Below are 19264 nucleotides of genomic sequence, written 5' to 3'. Positions count from 1 at the left end.
CACACACTCGGTAAAAAAAAAAAAAAAAAGCCAATTTCACTTAAGAATGTCCTTGATAAGGCTCTAAAAATTGTTAGCTACCAACCCTTGAATATACTTTTTAAAAAATATATATTTTATTGATTTTTTACAGAGAGGAAGGGAGAGAGATAGAGAGCTAGAAACATCAATGAGAGAGAAACATCGACCAGCTGCCTCCTGCACACCCCCTACTGGGGATATGCCCACAACCAACGTACATGCCCCTGACCGGAATCGAACCCGGGACCTTTCAGTCCACAGACCGAAGCTCTACCACTGAGCCAAACCTATTTTGGCCCTTGAATATACTTCTTTATAACATTCTCTGTTATGAAATGGAAAGTACTCATAAAGCATTTCCTCTGTTTAATGAAGCACAATGTTTGGCTCAAGGGAAATAACTATATGTAAATTGTAAGCTGAACTAGACACTTTTTTCCTGGAACATAATGCTGTCTTGAAAAAACACTGGCAAAGCATGGTTATTCATATTTGGGTACTGGTGGACATTTTTCACTTCACATTCTAGTTACTTTAAGAAAAAATAACGCAGTATTTTATGCCAATTAAAAACTCTAATCTTTCCATATAAATTAGAATATTAGAAAACCATATCCTCCTCCATGAGCCTGTAAGCTTCCCAATACTTATAGATGTTTTTGATTTAACTTCTAATATGGCAAATATAAATAGATATAACCCACATAAATAAAATTCTTTGCATTCTTCAGTATCTTTTTAGACTCGTATAAAAGGGTTCTAAAAACAAAAAATTTGAAAATAGATGATTCGTCCCAATCATCTGTGACCCTCTGTATTTTTCTTTATAGACTGCACTATCAGCTGCTTCCATCGATCAGTGATGTGGTGTAACACACGGTCTGCATTTCTGCATTGGGAGGCCCTTGACCCACTGGCTCTCTATAAATCATTTGTTTTTGCTGTATAACAAAGGGTTGCTTTGAAGGGAGGGCATCAATAGCTGAGATCATTGCTCCATGGGAGTGAGAGGTCCTGGTGATTAAGAGAGAACAGGGATTTGCTGCAAGACTCACCATGCCAAAACAGGTCTTTCAGGTTTCCAAGGCCAGATATCAGTGTTATCTCATGGTTTTCCAACCCATTCTCAAAGGAATCACAAGTGCGATCTGATTTACTGTATACTGTAAATATTGCACATCAACAACAGCTTTTCATGTTTGTGATTCACCTCATGCCCTAACCCCCAGCCCTGGAAATAAAGTTGCACATAGGAATTAAACTTATAAGAAAATAGATACGTATATACTCACTTGCCAACTTGCACAAACTTGTTTACAATTGGAGGCCAGAAGACAAAAATATCCCGGAGTAATTTTCTCTTCTGCAAGGAAACAGAAATGTTAGCCACCCTTTTCTCTTTAGGGTATGATAATACAAGAGGTATTAAAAACTGTAATAAGTTCACACATATTCTGGTTTCATAAAACCTCTTGCTAATTGATATTAAATCAGTTTTTATTGTACTTAAGGAGATTTTTTTAAATAATCAAGCTAAATTTCTCAAAAAATTTTTCTGATACAAACATTTTCTTATTTTCATCTTGAGTTTCTTGCCAGTTCTGAGTATGGTTTAGTCAGAACTCTTTCTATTGCAGGTTAAATACCTAACTTAAAATTAAGCAAAAAAAAAAAAAATATTTTGTTCAGAAAATTTTGCTCAGAAAGCCAAGCCTTGAGCTCAAGCATAGCCAGATTCAGAGATTAAAATCTCCAGGACTTTTTGTCTCCACTACTTGCCTCTACTTGGCTGCATTCTACATGCAATCTCTCTCCACCTAAGGGAATCAAGACAGTGACCACAACCTTGCCCACTTTTATATTATCCCAGATTAGCAAAAAGGCAGAAAAAGAACTTCAGTTTGCCAATATCCATAGTTTCTGAACCCAACCAAATAGTGTATTAAGATTGGTCCAGCCCCAGTCACATGCTATAAATAGGATTCTCTGAAGAAATAGAACCACTGGATAAATAATATATCGATATACTTCTGGATAAATTAATATATAAATAATATATAAATATATATATATTTATTTATATATTAATTTCAAATGTTAATTTCACCCAGTAACACCCTCTTAGACACACTCAGAAACCATGTTTAATCTGGGCACCCAGTAGTCTAGTCAAGTTGACACACACACACGTATATATATATATATATATATATATACACACATACATGTATATGTATACATATATAGGCACATATACATAGCCACATATATTATATCTACCTTCATACATTATATGGCTATATCACAGAGAGATTTATTTTTAAATGTTTTTATTGATTTTAGAGAGAGGGGAAGAGAAAGGGAGAGATAGAAACATTAATGATGAGAGAGAATCATTGATTGACTGCCTCTTACACATACCCTGCTGTAGATGGAGCCAGAAACCTGGGCATGTGCCTTGGTTGGTAATGGAACTGGTGACATAGATCAACACTCAATCACTGAGCCATTCTGGTGCAGCTGGAGATTTATTATGAGGAATTAGCACACATGATTATGGAGGCTGGGAAGTCCCACAATCTGCAAACTGGAGACTAGAAAAGCCAGTAGTGTGATTCTAGTTTGAGTCCAAAGCCCTGAGCACCAGGGGAACTAATGGTATAGATCCCAGTCCAAGAGCAGAAAAAGACTGAGGACAGCCAGGCTCAAGGAGGCAGGCAAAAAAAGAATAAAATCTTCCCTTCCTCCACTTCTTGGTCTATTCAGGCCCTCAATCATGGATTGATGATACATACCCATTCACACTGGAAAGAGCCATCTACTTCACCTAGTCTAGGATTCAAATGTTAATTTCACCCAGTAACACCCTCTTAGACACACTCAGAAACCATGTTTAATCTGGGCACCCAGTAGTCTAGTCAAGTTGACACATAAAATTAATCATCACACACTCCAGCCCTGGAAACGGTATGTATATGCGTGAGACCCCATTACAGACACAGACCCAAGGTCAAATGAAGTTGGAGAGAAAAGGATACACAAGAAAAAGATGCCGGCAGACAAGAAAAGCTTCCCAGACAGAATCCCTGTTTATTTGTACTCTCTGTTCCCACCCACAGCTGAGCATCCTACAGACAGGATAGTTTTTATAAATAGGTAGTACTTTACTTTTAATAGTTTTCAGAATCATTACTCTATAATTTTAAGAACTGTGACTTGAAGGAGTAAAGTGACTCTGGAAAAGCAAACGTTTCCCCCGCCCCATAAAACTATCCAAGAGAGTGAGAAGAAATTAAAATTGGCAGCAGCTAAATTATTATACAAGTAGAGACAAGAAAATGGTTTTATTTTCTAAGTAAGACAAATCACTGTCTTACTTAGAAAATAAACCAGAAAAGGCTACATGTTGGACCTACTTAATAGTGATTGAGCTTTAAAGGAGGCCTGTGGCCCCGGCCGCGGGTTGGACATGCTTAGGCAGACCAATGTTTCCAGACACTATATAATGAAAGGAAACACAGAACTGTCTCTTGACTTTGTGAAAGGATTTTAATCTAAAATGGAACCAGAAGATACGAAGCAGAATCTCATGCATATGTCCTCAGGAAAAATGAACCTTAAGAACTGAGAGACTGATTTCCCATAAAAATATCTGATTTACAGAAGGCCAGGAACGTATCTCCCAACCAATAAACTTCCGCCAAGACTCTCTCCCCATCCTCAGGCCAATGAACTTCCTGCTTGGACTGTGGCTGGACTCCCCCCTCTTCACCCTCCTTGCCCATAAACACAGCCCACCGCAAACCTTCAACTGACTCCCCTACATAGCTGTGTTTCCTAGACTGAAATTCCTCTGCTGCTCCTGAAAAACACTTAGTTTCCGTTCATTTGCATTTGCCTCAGTTTACCTCTTTTTTTAGGTTGACAATTTGTTCTCAAAAATGCAAGCCCACAAATCCAGGGCTGAGAGGAGAGGCTGTTCCCGTGTTAAGGTCTCCAGCTACAGTGGACACTGCCGTTGCCCCATCCAATCCCTGGACAGGCCACTTCAGTGCAGGCAGCCTGTTAAATCAATAAAACAAGGGGACCGTTAGGCCGAGGCGGTTCGCAGGCCGCGGTGGCCTGGGTGAGCCTGCAAATGCCTCAAGGTCACGCAGTGGAAACCTAAAGGCAATCACCTACAGCCGAAGAGGCTTCAAGCTGTAGCCCGCCCAGCACGTCCTCAGCTCCCACCTTCCCTCTGTAAGCATCTCCCCCTGCGCTCCTGACGCTCCTCGCCATGTTCAATGGGCGCTGCCCGCTTCCAACCCACTTTCACTCAAATAAACTCTTAAAAGTGTTTATAGCTGAAACTGGTTTTGCTCAGTGGATAAAGTGTTGGCCTGCGGACTGAAAGGTCCCAGGTTCGATTCCAGTCAAGGGCATGTACCTTGGTTGCGGGCACACCCCCGGCCATGCCCGGTAAGGGGGTGTGCAAGAGGCAGCTGATCAATGTTTCTCTCTTATCAATGTTTCTAATTATCCCTCTCTCTTCCTCTCTGTAAAAAATCAATTTTATATATATATATATACACCTATATATATATCTATATATATATATACCTATATATATCTATCTATATATAAATATATAGATAGATATATATATATTTTTTAGTGTTTATAGCCTCCGTTTCATACCAGGATGGCGCTTGTTCACCTGAGGGCTTTCCTCCACCACCACGCACACTGCTCCACGCACGCCCCCACGCAGGACGCCCACGCACGCACACTGTCCACCCACACACACCACCCATGCAAGCGCACTTACGCACGCCATGCGGCCTCCCACACCCCCACGCACGCACACACTATGGCGCCCCCCACCCCCACCCCACGCACGCCAGCGGAAGTACTAAACTCCGTCGCTACTCTGACTTCCGGGGTTCATCTAGTGCCTGCAGGGTGCGTGTCCCTTGGACTGGAGCTTGACACACACTCTCCACTGCCTTCCACTCCTTCTCTCAAGCCCCCACTTCCCTGCTGGTAAGTCCAGTCACCCTCCAAATAAACCCCAGTTAGTCCTCGGGGAACAACGTCACAGGAAATCCACTTTGCCGCGGGGCTAAGGGATCGAGTTCCTATGGCATCTCATCAACGATCTCTAGGGAAACAACTCTGGACAAAATGACTCTCTCTTCAAGGATCTGCCGAACTCTTCTTTGAATCCCAGTTTCAGGTTCTGGTTCTAAGACAAGCATGGGCCATTCATGCTTTTCCTAACCTTGAAGTACACAGATCATAGTTTTTTCCAGATTTATTAAGCTATGGTTAACAAATAAGGATGGTATGCATTTAAAGTGTACAGTGTGATACGTACGCATTGTAAAATAATTACCACAATCAAGTTAGTTACTGCATCCATCACCTCACATAGTTAGCGTGTGTGGTGAGAACCCTTAACATATAATATATTACTGGTAATCACCATGCTGCACATTAAATCCCCAGAACATCTTATAACTGAAAGCTGAAAGTTTGTGAAGTTCACAGACCTTAGTCTAGTAATGTATTATGTCTCCAAAAGTCACTTTTTTACTAACTGTAATAAACAGACTTATGGTACAAAAATAAGAGGAAAAGTCCTATGAATATATCAGCTGACACCACATGAAAGCAAAATGTAATAGATTATTAAATTTGTGAGGAAATAACCAAGATTATCTGCTTCTTTATATCAACTTTATATTATAAATTACCTATATAATAAAAGGGTAATAAGCAAATCGACCAGACGGGAGAACAATTGATCACTATGAAAAGCATTGACCATCAGCAGGCAGATGCTCAAAGCAGGTTCTGCCCCCAGCCCGCAGGCCCTGATCGCCCTATCGATTTGGGCTTCCCCGTAATCTCTTGGTCCCTTCCCCTAGCCAGCAGGCTCCAATCGCCCAATGGCAAACAGGGAACCTGGGGTGGGTGGCAGCAGGGCAGACCGGCTGCCAGAAGCCGGGGAAGATGGCCCTGATTGCAGGCCAGGCCTAAGTACTGTACCTGTGCACAAATTTCGTGCACTGGGCCTCTAGTTTTAGATAAATAGACTAGAAGTAAATGGGTGTGGTAAGGAGAGGAGTCAGGGGAGAGAGGAAGCATTCAAGATGTGGGCCCATCATTTATATATGACCCCAAATTGTTACACTGCTTTATTTTCTGATCTCCTCCTTTGTATCTGTGCACTTCAATAAATTTCAAGGGCAGCATCTCTTGGTGAACTGACATGTGCAATCGTCACCTACAGAACACATAGGTTACATTCTATATGTTGTGGTTAAGATGGCAGGAATTCAAGCAACACATTTTGAAAAACTATTATTTCATTGAGTAGGTGTTCAGAAAACTTACTCTAATAGGTCCTTTCCCTCACAGTCATATGAGCTATTTATATGGTGCTCTAAGATACTTTACCCTCCATTTTTTAATTTAATATTTTAAAACCAAGACATAAAACACTTGTGTTTCACCTACAGGTAGGGCAAAAGTAGGTTTACAGTTGTTTATATGGAAAATAATACAATAATTAATAAATAATACAAGAATAAACTCTGTTTCATGTACAGTTTAACTGCAAACCTATTTTTGCCTCACACTGTATAATAAATAGTATTCATGTAAGTGATGTTTGGCAAATACTATACTAAATGAGCAATTTAAAAACAAGGTATTTTACTCACAATTGTTCATAGATATACAGTATAACTATAAATGTACAATCAAAAGCCTACTTCTTTACAATTTGTACTTCCTCACAAATAATCACAAGCTTTAAAATATCAATTTACCTTAATAATCCAAGCAGTTCATAGAAATTCATTGTCAGGGAAGAACTGAAACTAGTGAAGAGAACAGTGTGTTCTTTGTTTCTTACTTCAGCTACATTTACATAATGCCTAATTTTGAGATGAGACATTTTGGAATATTAATTGTTTTTTTTTAAATATACTGATATCCTTAGTACATGCCAGAGGTTCAGCCAGGTATTTAAAAAGTATACAGGAAAGAGAAGTTCCAGTAAATCAGTTATAAATCTGACCTTATAAATTGAGTTATTTACTATGGAATAAGTAATTTTTATTTTGGGAAAATTTGACAGTCTTTAAAGCAATTACCCTCCAGAGTCGCTTCTCACTTCAGGAAGAGGGTGTTTGATCCAGGTATCAGAAGCTGTAATTCCATGGGGCTGCTTCCCTTTCGACCCATCTTCAGGTGCAGTGGGTTAGTGGTTACAACCGCTACAACTGAAAACGTCTGCCTCAATACATGTTAAATTAGACCATTGGCCTCCCAAAAATTTGGCGGCCCTCTGGAGAGTCTCTGAGCGTCGTGTTTTTAGCAGAACAGCTCCTACTCTCAGCCCTGTGATTTGTAGACTTGCATTTTGGGAATAAATGATCAACCTAAATTAAGAGGTAAACTGAGGCAAACTCCAATGCCCAGTAATTGAGCAGAGGAATTTCAATTCAGGAAGCACAGGGTACGTAAGAATTGGTTGCCTAAAAATATATAAAATAGAACTTCCAAAACAGATACTGTAAGAGTTTAGGGCAAGTTTATTTAGTTGTGAGAAGGAAGTGTTGTGGCCCCTTAATATCTGCTTTGTCCTTAATCGTCAAGACCCCATATTCATTGCTTGTACCTTTCTTCCTGTGGTGATGGGTGATTCCACCTGGTTTATATGCATTCTGGTTCCACTTGACATTGTTTAGGATCAAGGGACTGTTGATATGATGGCTCCAACACAGGGAAAGAGCCAGAGGATTAGGTTTGCCTTTACCTTCCAGCAAAGGACTATATGTTTCCCTCTTCGACTGATAGCTATGGTGATTCCCTTAGCCCTAGGAATATAAACAGGAAAATCCCAAATAAAACATTAGCAAATCAAGTCCAACCATATGTAAAAACAGATAATACATAGCAGCAATTGTAGTTTTTGGTATTTACCCAAGAACAAGAAAGTGTACCCATAAAAAGACTTATATATGAATGTCAATAACAACCCAAACTGGAAATAGCCCAAACATCTATCCACATAGGAATAAATTGTTGTATACAATGAATTGGCACTTAGTAATAAAAAGGAACAAATTACTGATAAACACAATAACATGGTGAATCTCAAAAACATTACACTGGGTAAAGTGGCCAAGGTCAGAGAGTACATACCGTATGACTTCACTTATATGAAATTCTAGTATAAGTTCAAAGTCATCTATAGTGATTTTTTAAAAATCAGACCAGTGTATCATTGAGGTAAAGGTTGGGGAGTGCTTAGTCCATTAGGGCTGCTATAACAAAAATACCATAGACTGGGTGAGTTAAACTGCAAACATTTGTTTCTCACAGTTCTGGAGTCTGGGAAGTCTGAGATCAAGGAGCTGGCAGGATCAGTGTCTGGTGAAAGTCTGATTCCTGGTTCACAGACAGCTATCTTCTCTCTGTGTCTCACAGGGAGTCCACCTACCCCTCTGGTCTCTTTTTATAAGTGCACTAATGCCATTTGTGAGGGCTCCACCCTCATGACCTAATTACTTCCCAAAGGCCCACCTCCTAGTACCATCACATTGAAGGTTAGGAATTTAACATATGAATTTGGGATTGAGGGGGTGGAGGGGACACACACACACACACACTTGGTCCATTGCAGGGAGGTTGACTGCCATGTGGCACAAGTGAGCTATGAAAAGATGGCAATCTTCTATTTCTTGATTTCTATTGCAATTACATAGGTTGATATATTTGTCAAGTCCTCAACCAATATACTTAAAATCTATGAACTTCATTATTACAAATTATACATTAAAAAGTTGATTTAAAGAAAGGGTATTACTGAAAAGTGATGAATAAGCAATCTTTTTTCTAAATCTCAATTTTAATGATTCCATTTTCTGACCACCACCTTTTCCTCTCCCACCCACTCTGTCTATTAACAATACTACAGTTCTTTGACCCCAGTGGGCCTTGCAACTTTTCATTCTTCTTCACTTACCTCATGTCCTCCTTTCCCCCCTTATCCCACTTAGATTCCATTGTCTGTCTTTAGAATCACTCCCTTGCATACCTCATCATTCTTGCCCTGCATTTCAATTAGCTAAATGGTATCCCAGATTAAATCACTGTCTACATCACACTTGCATCAAATCAGCTGAATGTACTTGGAGAAAACTACACAACTAGGATGACTGGACTCACTTTAAATTCATGACCACTAAGTGGCCCATGGTGCTACCAACATTGCCTTAGCTAACCCTCTGCCCCATCCTTCTCCACAGTTATTTCTTATCTTCTTATGGGTAGTCCCCAGGCCAAGGGTTCTCTCTCCAAAACAAAGAGAAATTCTGTAATTACAAGTGAAATAAGATTCTAGTCAGGCAAAAGCAACAGTTTTCTCTTCTACTTTTTAAAAGATTGGTACTTTGTTAAATTCCTCTTTGATATCAAGTTTAAGTGTTTCCTATATGACCATTAAAAGCCCTAGTTTTGAATATTAAATGTTTTATTCCCTTATTTATAGAAAACATGCTAGTTATAGACTTAAATATTAAAATGGCTTTACTTTTACTCACTAGAGGTTGCTTTAGCTCAGTTACAGGATCTTTAATCAGTACCAGATTATAATTATTATATTCTTTCTTTTTCCTATCTTGTTTTCATATGAAAATTTTCCTAGATTTATAACATGGTAGAATTTTTACAAGTTATCCCAAAATGTATGTCTAGAAAAAATGAATAGGTCTTCTTATTCCTTGCTTCTATCGGGGTTTTAAGTGGCAAACAATAAAATCTATGTTGATTAGCTTAGATGGAAAAAAGAATTAATTAAAAGCTAATAGGTAACTCACAGAAGCTCTGAGAGGGCTTGAGAATCAGGAACAGTGTTCAATTACTCCGCAGGCGCCACTGCAGCTCCAACACCCCTGCTGCCACTGGCCGACCCCTCCACCAGGACTGGCACAGATGCTGCCCAGCCCGTTCTAGTGATGCACAGGAGCAGATGCCAAAAACTCTGTCAGTGATGCCCCTAAAAAGCCCAATACTATAATGTTGTCATCTTTTCCACTAACAGATTCTGCATGCTTTCTTTCTCTCATTGCTTGCTTCTGAACTAAAGCCATGTGCAAGTGCATCTAATTGGTAAAATCCAGGACATACACCTTTGCCAGGCTGCAAGGGAACCTGGGAAAGCCAGTTTTCAGCTTCAGCCTGGAGAAGTGGAACTCATAAGCTAAGACATTTTCCAAACATGAAGGAGTGTTTAAAGGGTGCTGGGCAATCAGATATATCTACAATGACAAATGTCCACAAGGAGAAATTTCTCTCTGTTAGTGAGTGCTTCGTCTATCTTAGGGTTTCAGCAAATAGAAAACCAATGGAAACATGAAATTGATGATACTTACTAAGTACTGCAGAGGGTGCTTCTTCATAGAGGAATATGGTTCTCATGCCAGAATAATGCAATTGTCTATTTCATCGTATCCCAAATTCAGACTTCAGCTATAATCCCAACTTTAAGACAATAATGGTATTTAAAAGCATGGAAAACATTTTGCACAAATAATTCAGCGGCTCCAAAATCCATTCGTTTTATAACTCTAAAAATACTATCTTGATAATCAGATTAATCTCTTAATGTTTTACTAGTAGGGTAGTGAGAACTCTGAAGAATAATTGTACATTTTAAAGCTATTCTAATATCATATCTAATAAAGATGGAATATACACATTGACTATAACTCCACAGCAAAGAAGGTGGTGCCCACAGCCAAAAAGGAGGGAATATGCAAATTGACGTGACAAGGTGAGAGGTGGAAAGCTGCTCTGGTGGAAGCGAAGGCAGAAAGATGGCGCCAGGCCAGAGCGAAGGCGGTGCCGGCAGCCAGGGGAGGGAAGACCTATTCTTGCACGAATCTTCATGCATGGGCTTCTAGTTTACAAAATAATAACATAACATTAGCTTTCAATATGATAATTTGTACTTCTTTATATAAATGCAAGATTTACTCTGGCCTGCCAGGATATATTTTTATTTCTCCCTGTGTACCTGTTGACAGTGCGAATAATAAAACCTTTTTTTTACTTTTCCCTGTTAGCAGCAATGATATAAATCACAGGAGTCTTGGAATATCTGAATAGAGTATAGAAAATTGAGTTCACTTAGCCCTTTTGTGTTAAATTATTTTCAAATGTTTTCCTTGAAGATCACTGCCTTGTTTTTCCACATACACCTGCCTTGGTGGCCATGCAAGTGTGGGTCACACTGCCACCTGGTGTGGCTGGGACAAACTTACCTCCACTCTCTGGAAACTACTAGAGCAGGGACCACACTCAGACCCTGTGTTGCTGAGTCATGCTGCAGGCTCACTCTGTTCTAGAGGAATTTGCAGGCCTACCAAAATAAGGGAAGAAGAGGTCACACCAACAGCAAACACAAATCATTTTTTACAGGGTGGAGAAACCATAAATATTCAGCATTTTTAACTCAGCAAATGTTTTTTAAAGACCCACTGCAGGTGAGGTCTGTGCTTGGTCCTAAAGGTGACTGAAAAATGAGGGGGGCACAATCCCTGCCCCAAAGGACCTAGCAGTTACAGCAGAATACAAAATGAGTTAAGCATACAAAGCACATGAGTGAGAAAGAGATCATAACAAGTACTATAAAAAACAAAACAAAAACAGACTTCTTTGCCAGCTGGTGTGTCTCACTGGTTGAGTGTTGACCTATGAACCAGGAGGTCACAGTTTGATTCCTGGTCAAAGGCACATGCCCAGATTGCGGGCTCGATCCCCAGTGTGGGGTGTGCAGGAAGTAGCTGATCAATGATTTTCTCTCTCATCATTGATGCTTCTCTTTCTTTCTCTCTCTCCCTTTTTCTCTGAAATCAATATATATATATTTTTTAAACCTACAGACTTCTTGGAGGAGTGATATTTGGGATAAGCCTTGAAAAAGATTTGGGATTGTATGGTCAGAGACAGGTTAACTAACAGGTTAACAGGATAACTATGTATCTTTTCTCATCTTCAGAAGAGGATGAGAAAAGATACATACCAAAAATACTAAAATAGTAAATTAAAACCTCGTTTAAAAAAAAAAAAAGTCTTGTTTTATTTTTATCTTATTTTATCATCAGCAAAGTGTACAAGAGAAAATTTGCAGTTTTCAGTCAACTGTGATTAGAAACTATTAGTTGGGTAAAAAATATTTAAACTGCAAAAGTGACAATTAAACTTTTCCTAAAAAGTAATTTCTAAATGGTAGTTTTTGATACCAATATATTCATTAAGTTTTTTCTTCAATCACTTTTGCTTCAAAAAAAAAAAAAAAAAAAAGACAAAAACCCTTCGATATAGATTTTTCATCATTTTAGTAAGATAGGATTATTTATAATTTAAAGTAATTTAGGTGATATATTTGTATTATGTTAATACAATTATATTTTCACTGGCCACGAATGAATTAATAGCTGTTCATTTTTAAAAAATGTTTTTTAATGATTTCAGAGAGGAAGGGAGAGGTACTGAGAAATAGAGACATCAGTGATGAGAGAGAGTCATTGACCATCTGCCTCCTGCATGCCCCCCACTTTGGCTTGAACCCAAAACCCTAGGCGCATGCCCCAATCCGGAATCTAACCTTGACCTCCTCTTGGTTCCCAGGTTGATACTCAATCACTGAGCCATACCAGTGAGGTGACAACTATTCACTTTTAAAGTTGTGTGTGTTTTTTTCTAAAGATGCTTGGGTGTTGATTCATAGAAATCCAGCAAATCAACTTCATCCCCTCATTCTCATGGTAAAATTTATACTTTTATTCTGTAGATGCCAATATCTTCAACTGTCATTTCAATTATTTGAATTGGAGTTTGGACAGACCTATCATGTTATTTTGCAATCTTGAATTTAAATTTTGATTTTATAGATGACTATGCACTTGGCATATGTTTTTCTTAGAATTCTGGGTGGTTCATAAATTTTGTAAGTGTTCAGAGTCATAGATATAAATCAGTGACTTGTATTTTCAATATAATGGTCTTCAAATACATACCCACTCATTTTGGGGAAATAATGATTCATTTAAATTGAATAAATCCCAACACAAAATACTTTTTAAATATAAAATTCTAAAAACCCGTAAATTTTAAAAAGAACTTTTCACTTTTTTCATCTGAACAAAATCTATATTTTTTAAAGTTATATGATAGAGATTGCTTTATGTAGTATTTGGATTATGTATTATATATCAATAGATAAAAATGTGTTATTTTTTAATAAAAAGCATCTCCAAGTGATCCTGTTGCAGGGTACCTGTAGATGCAGCTGACTTTTATGCATAGATTGAGCATTATCGAAAGACAACAACAGCATCCCGCCCTGGCTGACTTGGGCCCAGCTCAGCAGCCTCTAACCAAATCCTGTTTCAGAAGCGGCTAGCGATTCGCAGTCGCAGAACGGAACTGAGCATTCGCTCCCAGACGCTCCGCAGGGTTCCTTAAGACCCGCCCCCTCAGGACCCGGGGGCGGGGCTTTCCTTAGTAACTTTACTGTTTTTTCCAGCCGCGGTCTAAAGCCCCGCCCCCGGATGGCTGACCAATCACCGGTCAGGTTGCTGGAGGTCGGGGCCAATGGCCAGGGCCGTCCTTGGTTCCTCCCTGCAGTTTGAAACTGTCAGGCTGCTGCCAAGGGAGCCCGGGTATTGGCTGTGGGTTTAGCAGGGACGCGGCGGGCCGACGCGGACGGAGGAGTCGGAGTCCCGGGAGAGCTGCTGCGACGGTGGGTAGCGGCGCCCCGGGCGACCCCGAGCCCCTGGCGGAGGCAGCGGAGTGAGCTTTACAGTGAGCTTTGGCCCAGATTTCCGTTCCCGGGCTCCGGGCTCCGGGCTCCGGGCTGGGAGCATCGTCCCCTAGACCCGGGCCCTTCTGCTGCTCAGCAGGAGCGGGGGCGGCAGGGTCGTGAGGTTATCACCCCCCGAGTCGTGGAGAAGAGAGGGCGGGAGGAGGGATGCCTCGAATATAGCGGTTCCTGTCCCCTAGGTTCTGGCCATTTAAAACGTAAGGGGCGGGGAAGAACCATGTCAAACGCTTTATTGTGTTTAAATAAGAATGTCATTAAAACAGGGGTGGGTGGAAAAGGATCGACAAGAACTAGTCCTTTTCTTACTCGCAACCGCTTTCCCCTCTGCTGCGAGTCCTCGGCGTGGGAGGCGCGCGCCCCGCCCCTGCCCTGCAGGTAGGTCTGTGGAGGGCGCTGGGATGTCACCCTGCTGCCAGCTCGCACCTAACTCACCCCTCCTCTGCCTCTTAGGTGTTACTTTTGAGTGCCCGGAAGGAGCCCTCTTTCCCCACCAGCCAGGTAATTACCAAGACGCACTTTGGTTTACCTGGCAATAGAGAAGCACTCGGAACTTTTTGTCTCCTGGTTTCTGACGTTTTGGGTTAGAAAATGTTGAACATTTGGTCAACTGATGTACATCCACCACCCAGTAAAGCAAGTTTCATTTTCCTCCTTTGTTTCTGAACCTAGGAGAAGTAATGCTACTGTTTTAGAGTTTCAGATAAACTGCCATACCTGGTTGGCATCAAAGCAGGGCAGGTGGAAGATTTAGAACGTTATTTCCCCAAAGTACAGTAGTTGTTTCGTGTCTGCAGTATCTGTAGTTGAACACTTATAAGTCAGCCATACTTTGCAGTTCGTTGGTTTCTTTTTAAATAATCAACCCCTTCCCACCCCCACTACCCCCGCTCCTATACTTAATTGATCAGCAAGCACACCCTAAAGGAAGAAGTGGATGGACACAGAGGTGGACCATGGTACCACAGTGGTGGATTTGAAGTCCTGTGAAGCAGCCATTCCTTGCTGAGATGTATGTGCTTATTTTATCCTTCCTAATTGGCTTAGCTAAAGACAGTCATGCAGAGATTTAGTTTACTTACCATGTGTATATTCAGTAACACCCACTGAATAAAGTTCAGCTATCCTTTCCACAAACTAGCCCCAATCCATGCTTCTTCTAATATTGCAGTTTCCCTGTATCTGCCCTTTCTACTTCAGTTTCCTCATCTCTCACTTTTCACCCCACTGTGGTTGAGACCTTTTCTACTTTCCACTGAAATTGTTCAGGGGAATGTCATAGCAACTTCCTGATTGCCAAACTCAAGGAACTCTGTCCAATGCTCATCTTTCTTTGGTATGTGACTCTGACTTCCTTCTCTAAGCTTTTGTTCATCCTGATAGTTTTATTGATCGTTTTAGTCTTCTTTGTTGGCTTTTCTTTCCCCCCTTTAAATGTTAGTGGTTGTGGTTTTAACCTTTGTCTCACTGTGGTAGTGGCCCTTAACTTTGTTAGGGTTGTAGTTTCCTCTGAACACATATTGGAAGCTAAGGATTCTCTTACTAGAAAAATACACACATGTGCGTTTATTCTAAAAATAATTGCCTACAACTTGGACTTGGGAGTAAAATGGACTTGGGAGTAAAAATTTTTCTGTCACTCCTTTTCATTGGTGATCTTATCCTCTTGTTTTCCAGCATTTCCTATGGTGCTGATGATTCCTCAAACTGTATCTTCAACCTAAAGCTCCAAAGCAGGGCTTCCACATTGTTTAACTCAGGAAGCACCATTCACTGTAAACGGCAGTCCTTGGATGGTGCACAGCATACAGGGTGGCCATATGCTGCACACCTGCAACTTCACCTCAGTGCCTCACGGGTGCTGCACACCCAAACATCTCATGTTGAGCCTAGTGTTCTTCCTCCCAACCTGCTCATCCTCCTACGTTTCTTGCCATGGTGAGTGGCACTATCATCTATCTAGTTACTCAAGTCAGACTCCTGGAAGCCATTAACAATTCCTCCCTTTGGTCCCTGAACCAGCTATTAACCATGAGCTCTCATTTTCATTGCCATAACACAACCGTCTCATAGTCATACTCTCTACTTCCCATTGCTGACTCCTAGATTCAGGTCCTCATTTATCTCCTGGATTACTGCCAGAGGGAACGTTTACTTCTTGGACTACTGCATTCGGCTCTCAGTTGATCTCTCTTTCTGCAGGACCCCAACTCTCTAATTCATCTTGAAAGTTGCCATAGTGATCATTCTGAAAGACAAGCATGATCTGGTTATCACTTGTTTAAAACATTTTAATAACTTCTCTAAAATAAAGACCAAACTTTTTAACATGACATAATCATGATCTTCCATGACCTGGCTGCTCTCAGCCAAGCCTTGCTTTACACCCTTTGCTTACAGCGTTAACTACTATACTTATGTTCCTAGCATGCCTGTCCATGCCGCTGTATCTTTGCTTATGCAGTTCTACTGCCTAGTATATCCTGATAACTTTTATCTGTCTTTCAGATCTCAACACGGGTCATTTTTTCTATTAAAATTTCCTCTGGCTTCATTCTTCTTTACACTCTCAGGATCTCACCCCATGAAAAATGGCTACTCCTATCTCCTTTCTTTGCACCTCTTTTGTTTAGGTCTATCAGCACTTTTTTCATAGTCACTTATATGTATATCTGGCACCTCTCTCTAGATTGTAAAGTCCTTGAGAACTCATCTTACTACTTCCTCACCAGTGTCTTACATGTTACTAGTATTCAAATAGTTTGAATATTTACTACTTGTCTTTTAAATAATTTACTTACTAGTTACTAAAAATACTTTTAATTTTAATTTTTATTTTTTGGTTAAGACTTTCAACAATTTTTCTATGTGTATATTAGAATCTGTTGTTTTGTATAGGTTTACTTTTTTAAAAATAATACTTCCCAAAGGTAAGTTTCCTAAGCAGGGATTTGCACAAATTGTTTATTCTCCTTGGTTCAGCATCTTTGAAGAAAGTGCACAACATCTGGGTTGTCGCACATTGTTAAGAACAGATATCACAATCCATAATTCTCAACCCTCTACTATGCAGATTTTTCTGAAGTGCCTCCATTTTTCTATAACCTTTTATGTATTTGTTTCATCTCCTTTGCTACTTTATAAACTCACAAATTTTGGGAACTGAGTCTTTACTTTTTTTTTGTCCAATGATTTTGTCTATGGTTGCTCAAATATGTTGAATGATTTTAAAATATCACAATTATTGTTTTGGTTGGTGTTCCATCTCTATATAAGGAATTCTATTTTAGTTTAAATATTGAGGGGAGAAAACTAAAGTTAACATTTACTGTTTTATAGTATTTTTTACAGAATGTCATCAGATGAGGAGAAATACGCATTTCCAGTTATGCAGAATGAGTGCAACCAAACCAGTTCAGGCTCTTCAGATCTTCAGGTAGGAAGACATGTATCAATTTGTTATGACTTACTTATTTTCAACAAATAGTATGAGGGAAAACTAGGAATACATTTTTCATTCATTCACACCATTTACATTTATAATTATAATCTACTAGAGGCCCAATGCATGAAGATTCATGCAAGAATGGGCCTTCCTTCTCTTGGCTGCCATCACCATCTTCACTCCTGCTGGAGCCTCTTTTCGCTCCAGCCAAGCTGCCTTTCCGCCTCCCCACACTGTCCAGAGGCCTGGAGCAGCTGGGGCGCTTGGTGCCTGCATATGCAAATTAACCTGCCATCTTTGTTGAAATAATTTGCATACACACTCCTGATTGGCTGGTGGGCATTATGAAGGTATGGTCAATTTGCATCTTACTCTTTTATTAGTGTAGATTAGTGGCCCTGTGCACAAATTTCGTGCAAATTAAAAGGGAATTAATTAGAGGAAATATTTTAATATTGCTATTTTCCCTTTCTCTATAATAGAAGTGTCAAAGATGAAAGAAAATTAGTAAAATGTATATGAAACTCTCCCTCCTGTCAGAGTCAGGGGCATGCTGCGGGACCCAGAGTCAAGTCCCCACCCATCTGTGTGCATCTCAAAATTACACAAGACCCAGACCTAGCTGGCCCCACCCATGTCAAGCCCCCCAGGGCACACAGTGTAGCCTCAGGTCCCCTGGTCCTGGCACAAGGGCATGAGGGTGTGACAACTATTTTCATATTACCTCTTTGTTATATATAAAAAGTCAATATGCTAATTAGACCGGATGAAGCTGGGGTCAGAGGGAAGTCGTCCAAGTCCTGCAGGTGGCCAGAGGAGGGAAGCCGGAGTCCCAGGTGCTGTTAGGAAGCTGGTGCCAGCAGCCAGGGGAAGGAAGGCCTACTTTTGCACAAATTTTCATGCATTGGGCCTCTAGTGTGTATATAATATATAATATATCAAATTATACCAAACTTTAGGAATTATTTCACAAACTTTGGGAATGCTGTACATTATTTTAATCTTTCAGAAAATAATCATGAGTTCTTTACTCTTTGTACAAAGGCTTCATACAACACAATGAGAGAAGCTAGAAATCTCAAGAAACATTTTTTTCTTGAAATTTTCTCGTAGCTATCTTTTTATGAATGCTGCTTTCATTTTAATGCCAATTAATACAACATCAAACCACCCAAAGTTCTGAGGCCTAGATTCCTTAGTGTTCTACTCTGGGTTCTAGTCCCTGTTGACATAACATTCATCACATGCTGCTACCTGGACAGTGACAGATACATTGACTGCAGAAGGTATGGGTTTTATATGAAATGCTCTGAATTTCTTTTATTTCTAAATGTCTTATCATCAAAAAGATGGATTCAGATTTCTAGAGTAAATTTTAATTGAGAGAATAATAACATGGTATTTCTTGAGTTTTATAATTATATCACTTAAGAGGAAAAAAGCTGGACATTATGTTTATGTTACATTATGTTGAGTAAGTATAATATGAGAAAAGCTTAAAGAAAATATTTTATGAGCAAATGTGTTCCTTTAATTGAAACAACAAATTTAAACATTAGGAAGCTACTGTTAAAATATCTGTGGTTATTAATAGTAAAGAAGCAGTTGGGAATTGTGACAGATGTATCCTTGCCTTCCCTTTGGATGGTACCTCTCCAACTTGGTGCTATCTCTTTAGATGTCAGTGCTTTCTTGTACTCTTCATCTCTGTCTTATCCAGACTTGTTCCTTGAGGGACCTAATTAACTCATTTATACTGTGATAGTATGATTTATCCTATCTAATAAAAAAGTAATATGCAAATTGACCATCACTCCAACACACAAAATGGCTGCCCCCATGTGGACACAAGATGGCCAGCAGGAAAGAGCAGTTTCAAGGGAGGGAAGTTGGGGGCGATCAAGCCTGCAGGGGAG

At 39.9% G+C, this 19264-nt stretch overlaps 2 protein-coding genes across 17 annotated transcripts in view; both read left to right on the top strand.

The window, feature by feature from the left end:
• F2RL2 (coagulation factor II thrombin receptor like 2) overlaps positions 1-19264 on the top strand; it is a 505949-nt gene that overhangs the window by 481768 nt on the left and 4917 nt on the right. The gene's annotated exons all lie outside the window — the stretch shown is intronic.
• Positions 13704-19264, top strand: part of POC5 (POC5 centriolar protein) — a 32564-nt gene continuing 27003 nt past the window's right edge. The window contains exons 1-4 of one of the 16 annotated variants that reach the window (XM_084881274.1): positions 13707-13825; positions 14357-14404; positions 14815-14915; positions 17243-17339. In XM_084881274.1, coding sequence (XP_084737400.1) covers positions 17256-17339 — 84 coding nt within the window. In that variant the 5' untranslated portion in view covers positions 13707-13825; positions 14357-14404; positions 14815-14915; positions 17243-17255. Of the gene's footprint in view, positions 13888-14356; positions 14405-14814; positions 14916-15735; positions 15842-17242; positions 17340-18461; positions 18635-19264 lie in introns of those variants that run through there. The other 15 variants (XM_084881281.1, XM_084881280.1, XM_084881283.1 and 12 more) reach the window with 15 other exon arrangements.

This window comes from Pipistrellus hanaki (assembly GCF_964339955.1).
Source record: "Pipistrellus hanaki genome assembly, chromosome: 4".
Taxonomy (NCBI): domain Eukaryota; kingdom Metazoa; phylum Chordata; class Mammalia; order Chiroptera; family Vespertilionidae; genus Pipistrellus; species Pipistrellus hanaki.
Note: the sequence above shows the minus strand (reverse complement) of the source record. Positions and strands in the feature narration are given on the sequence as shown.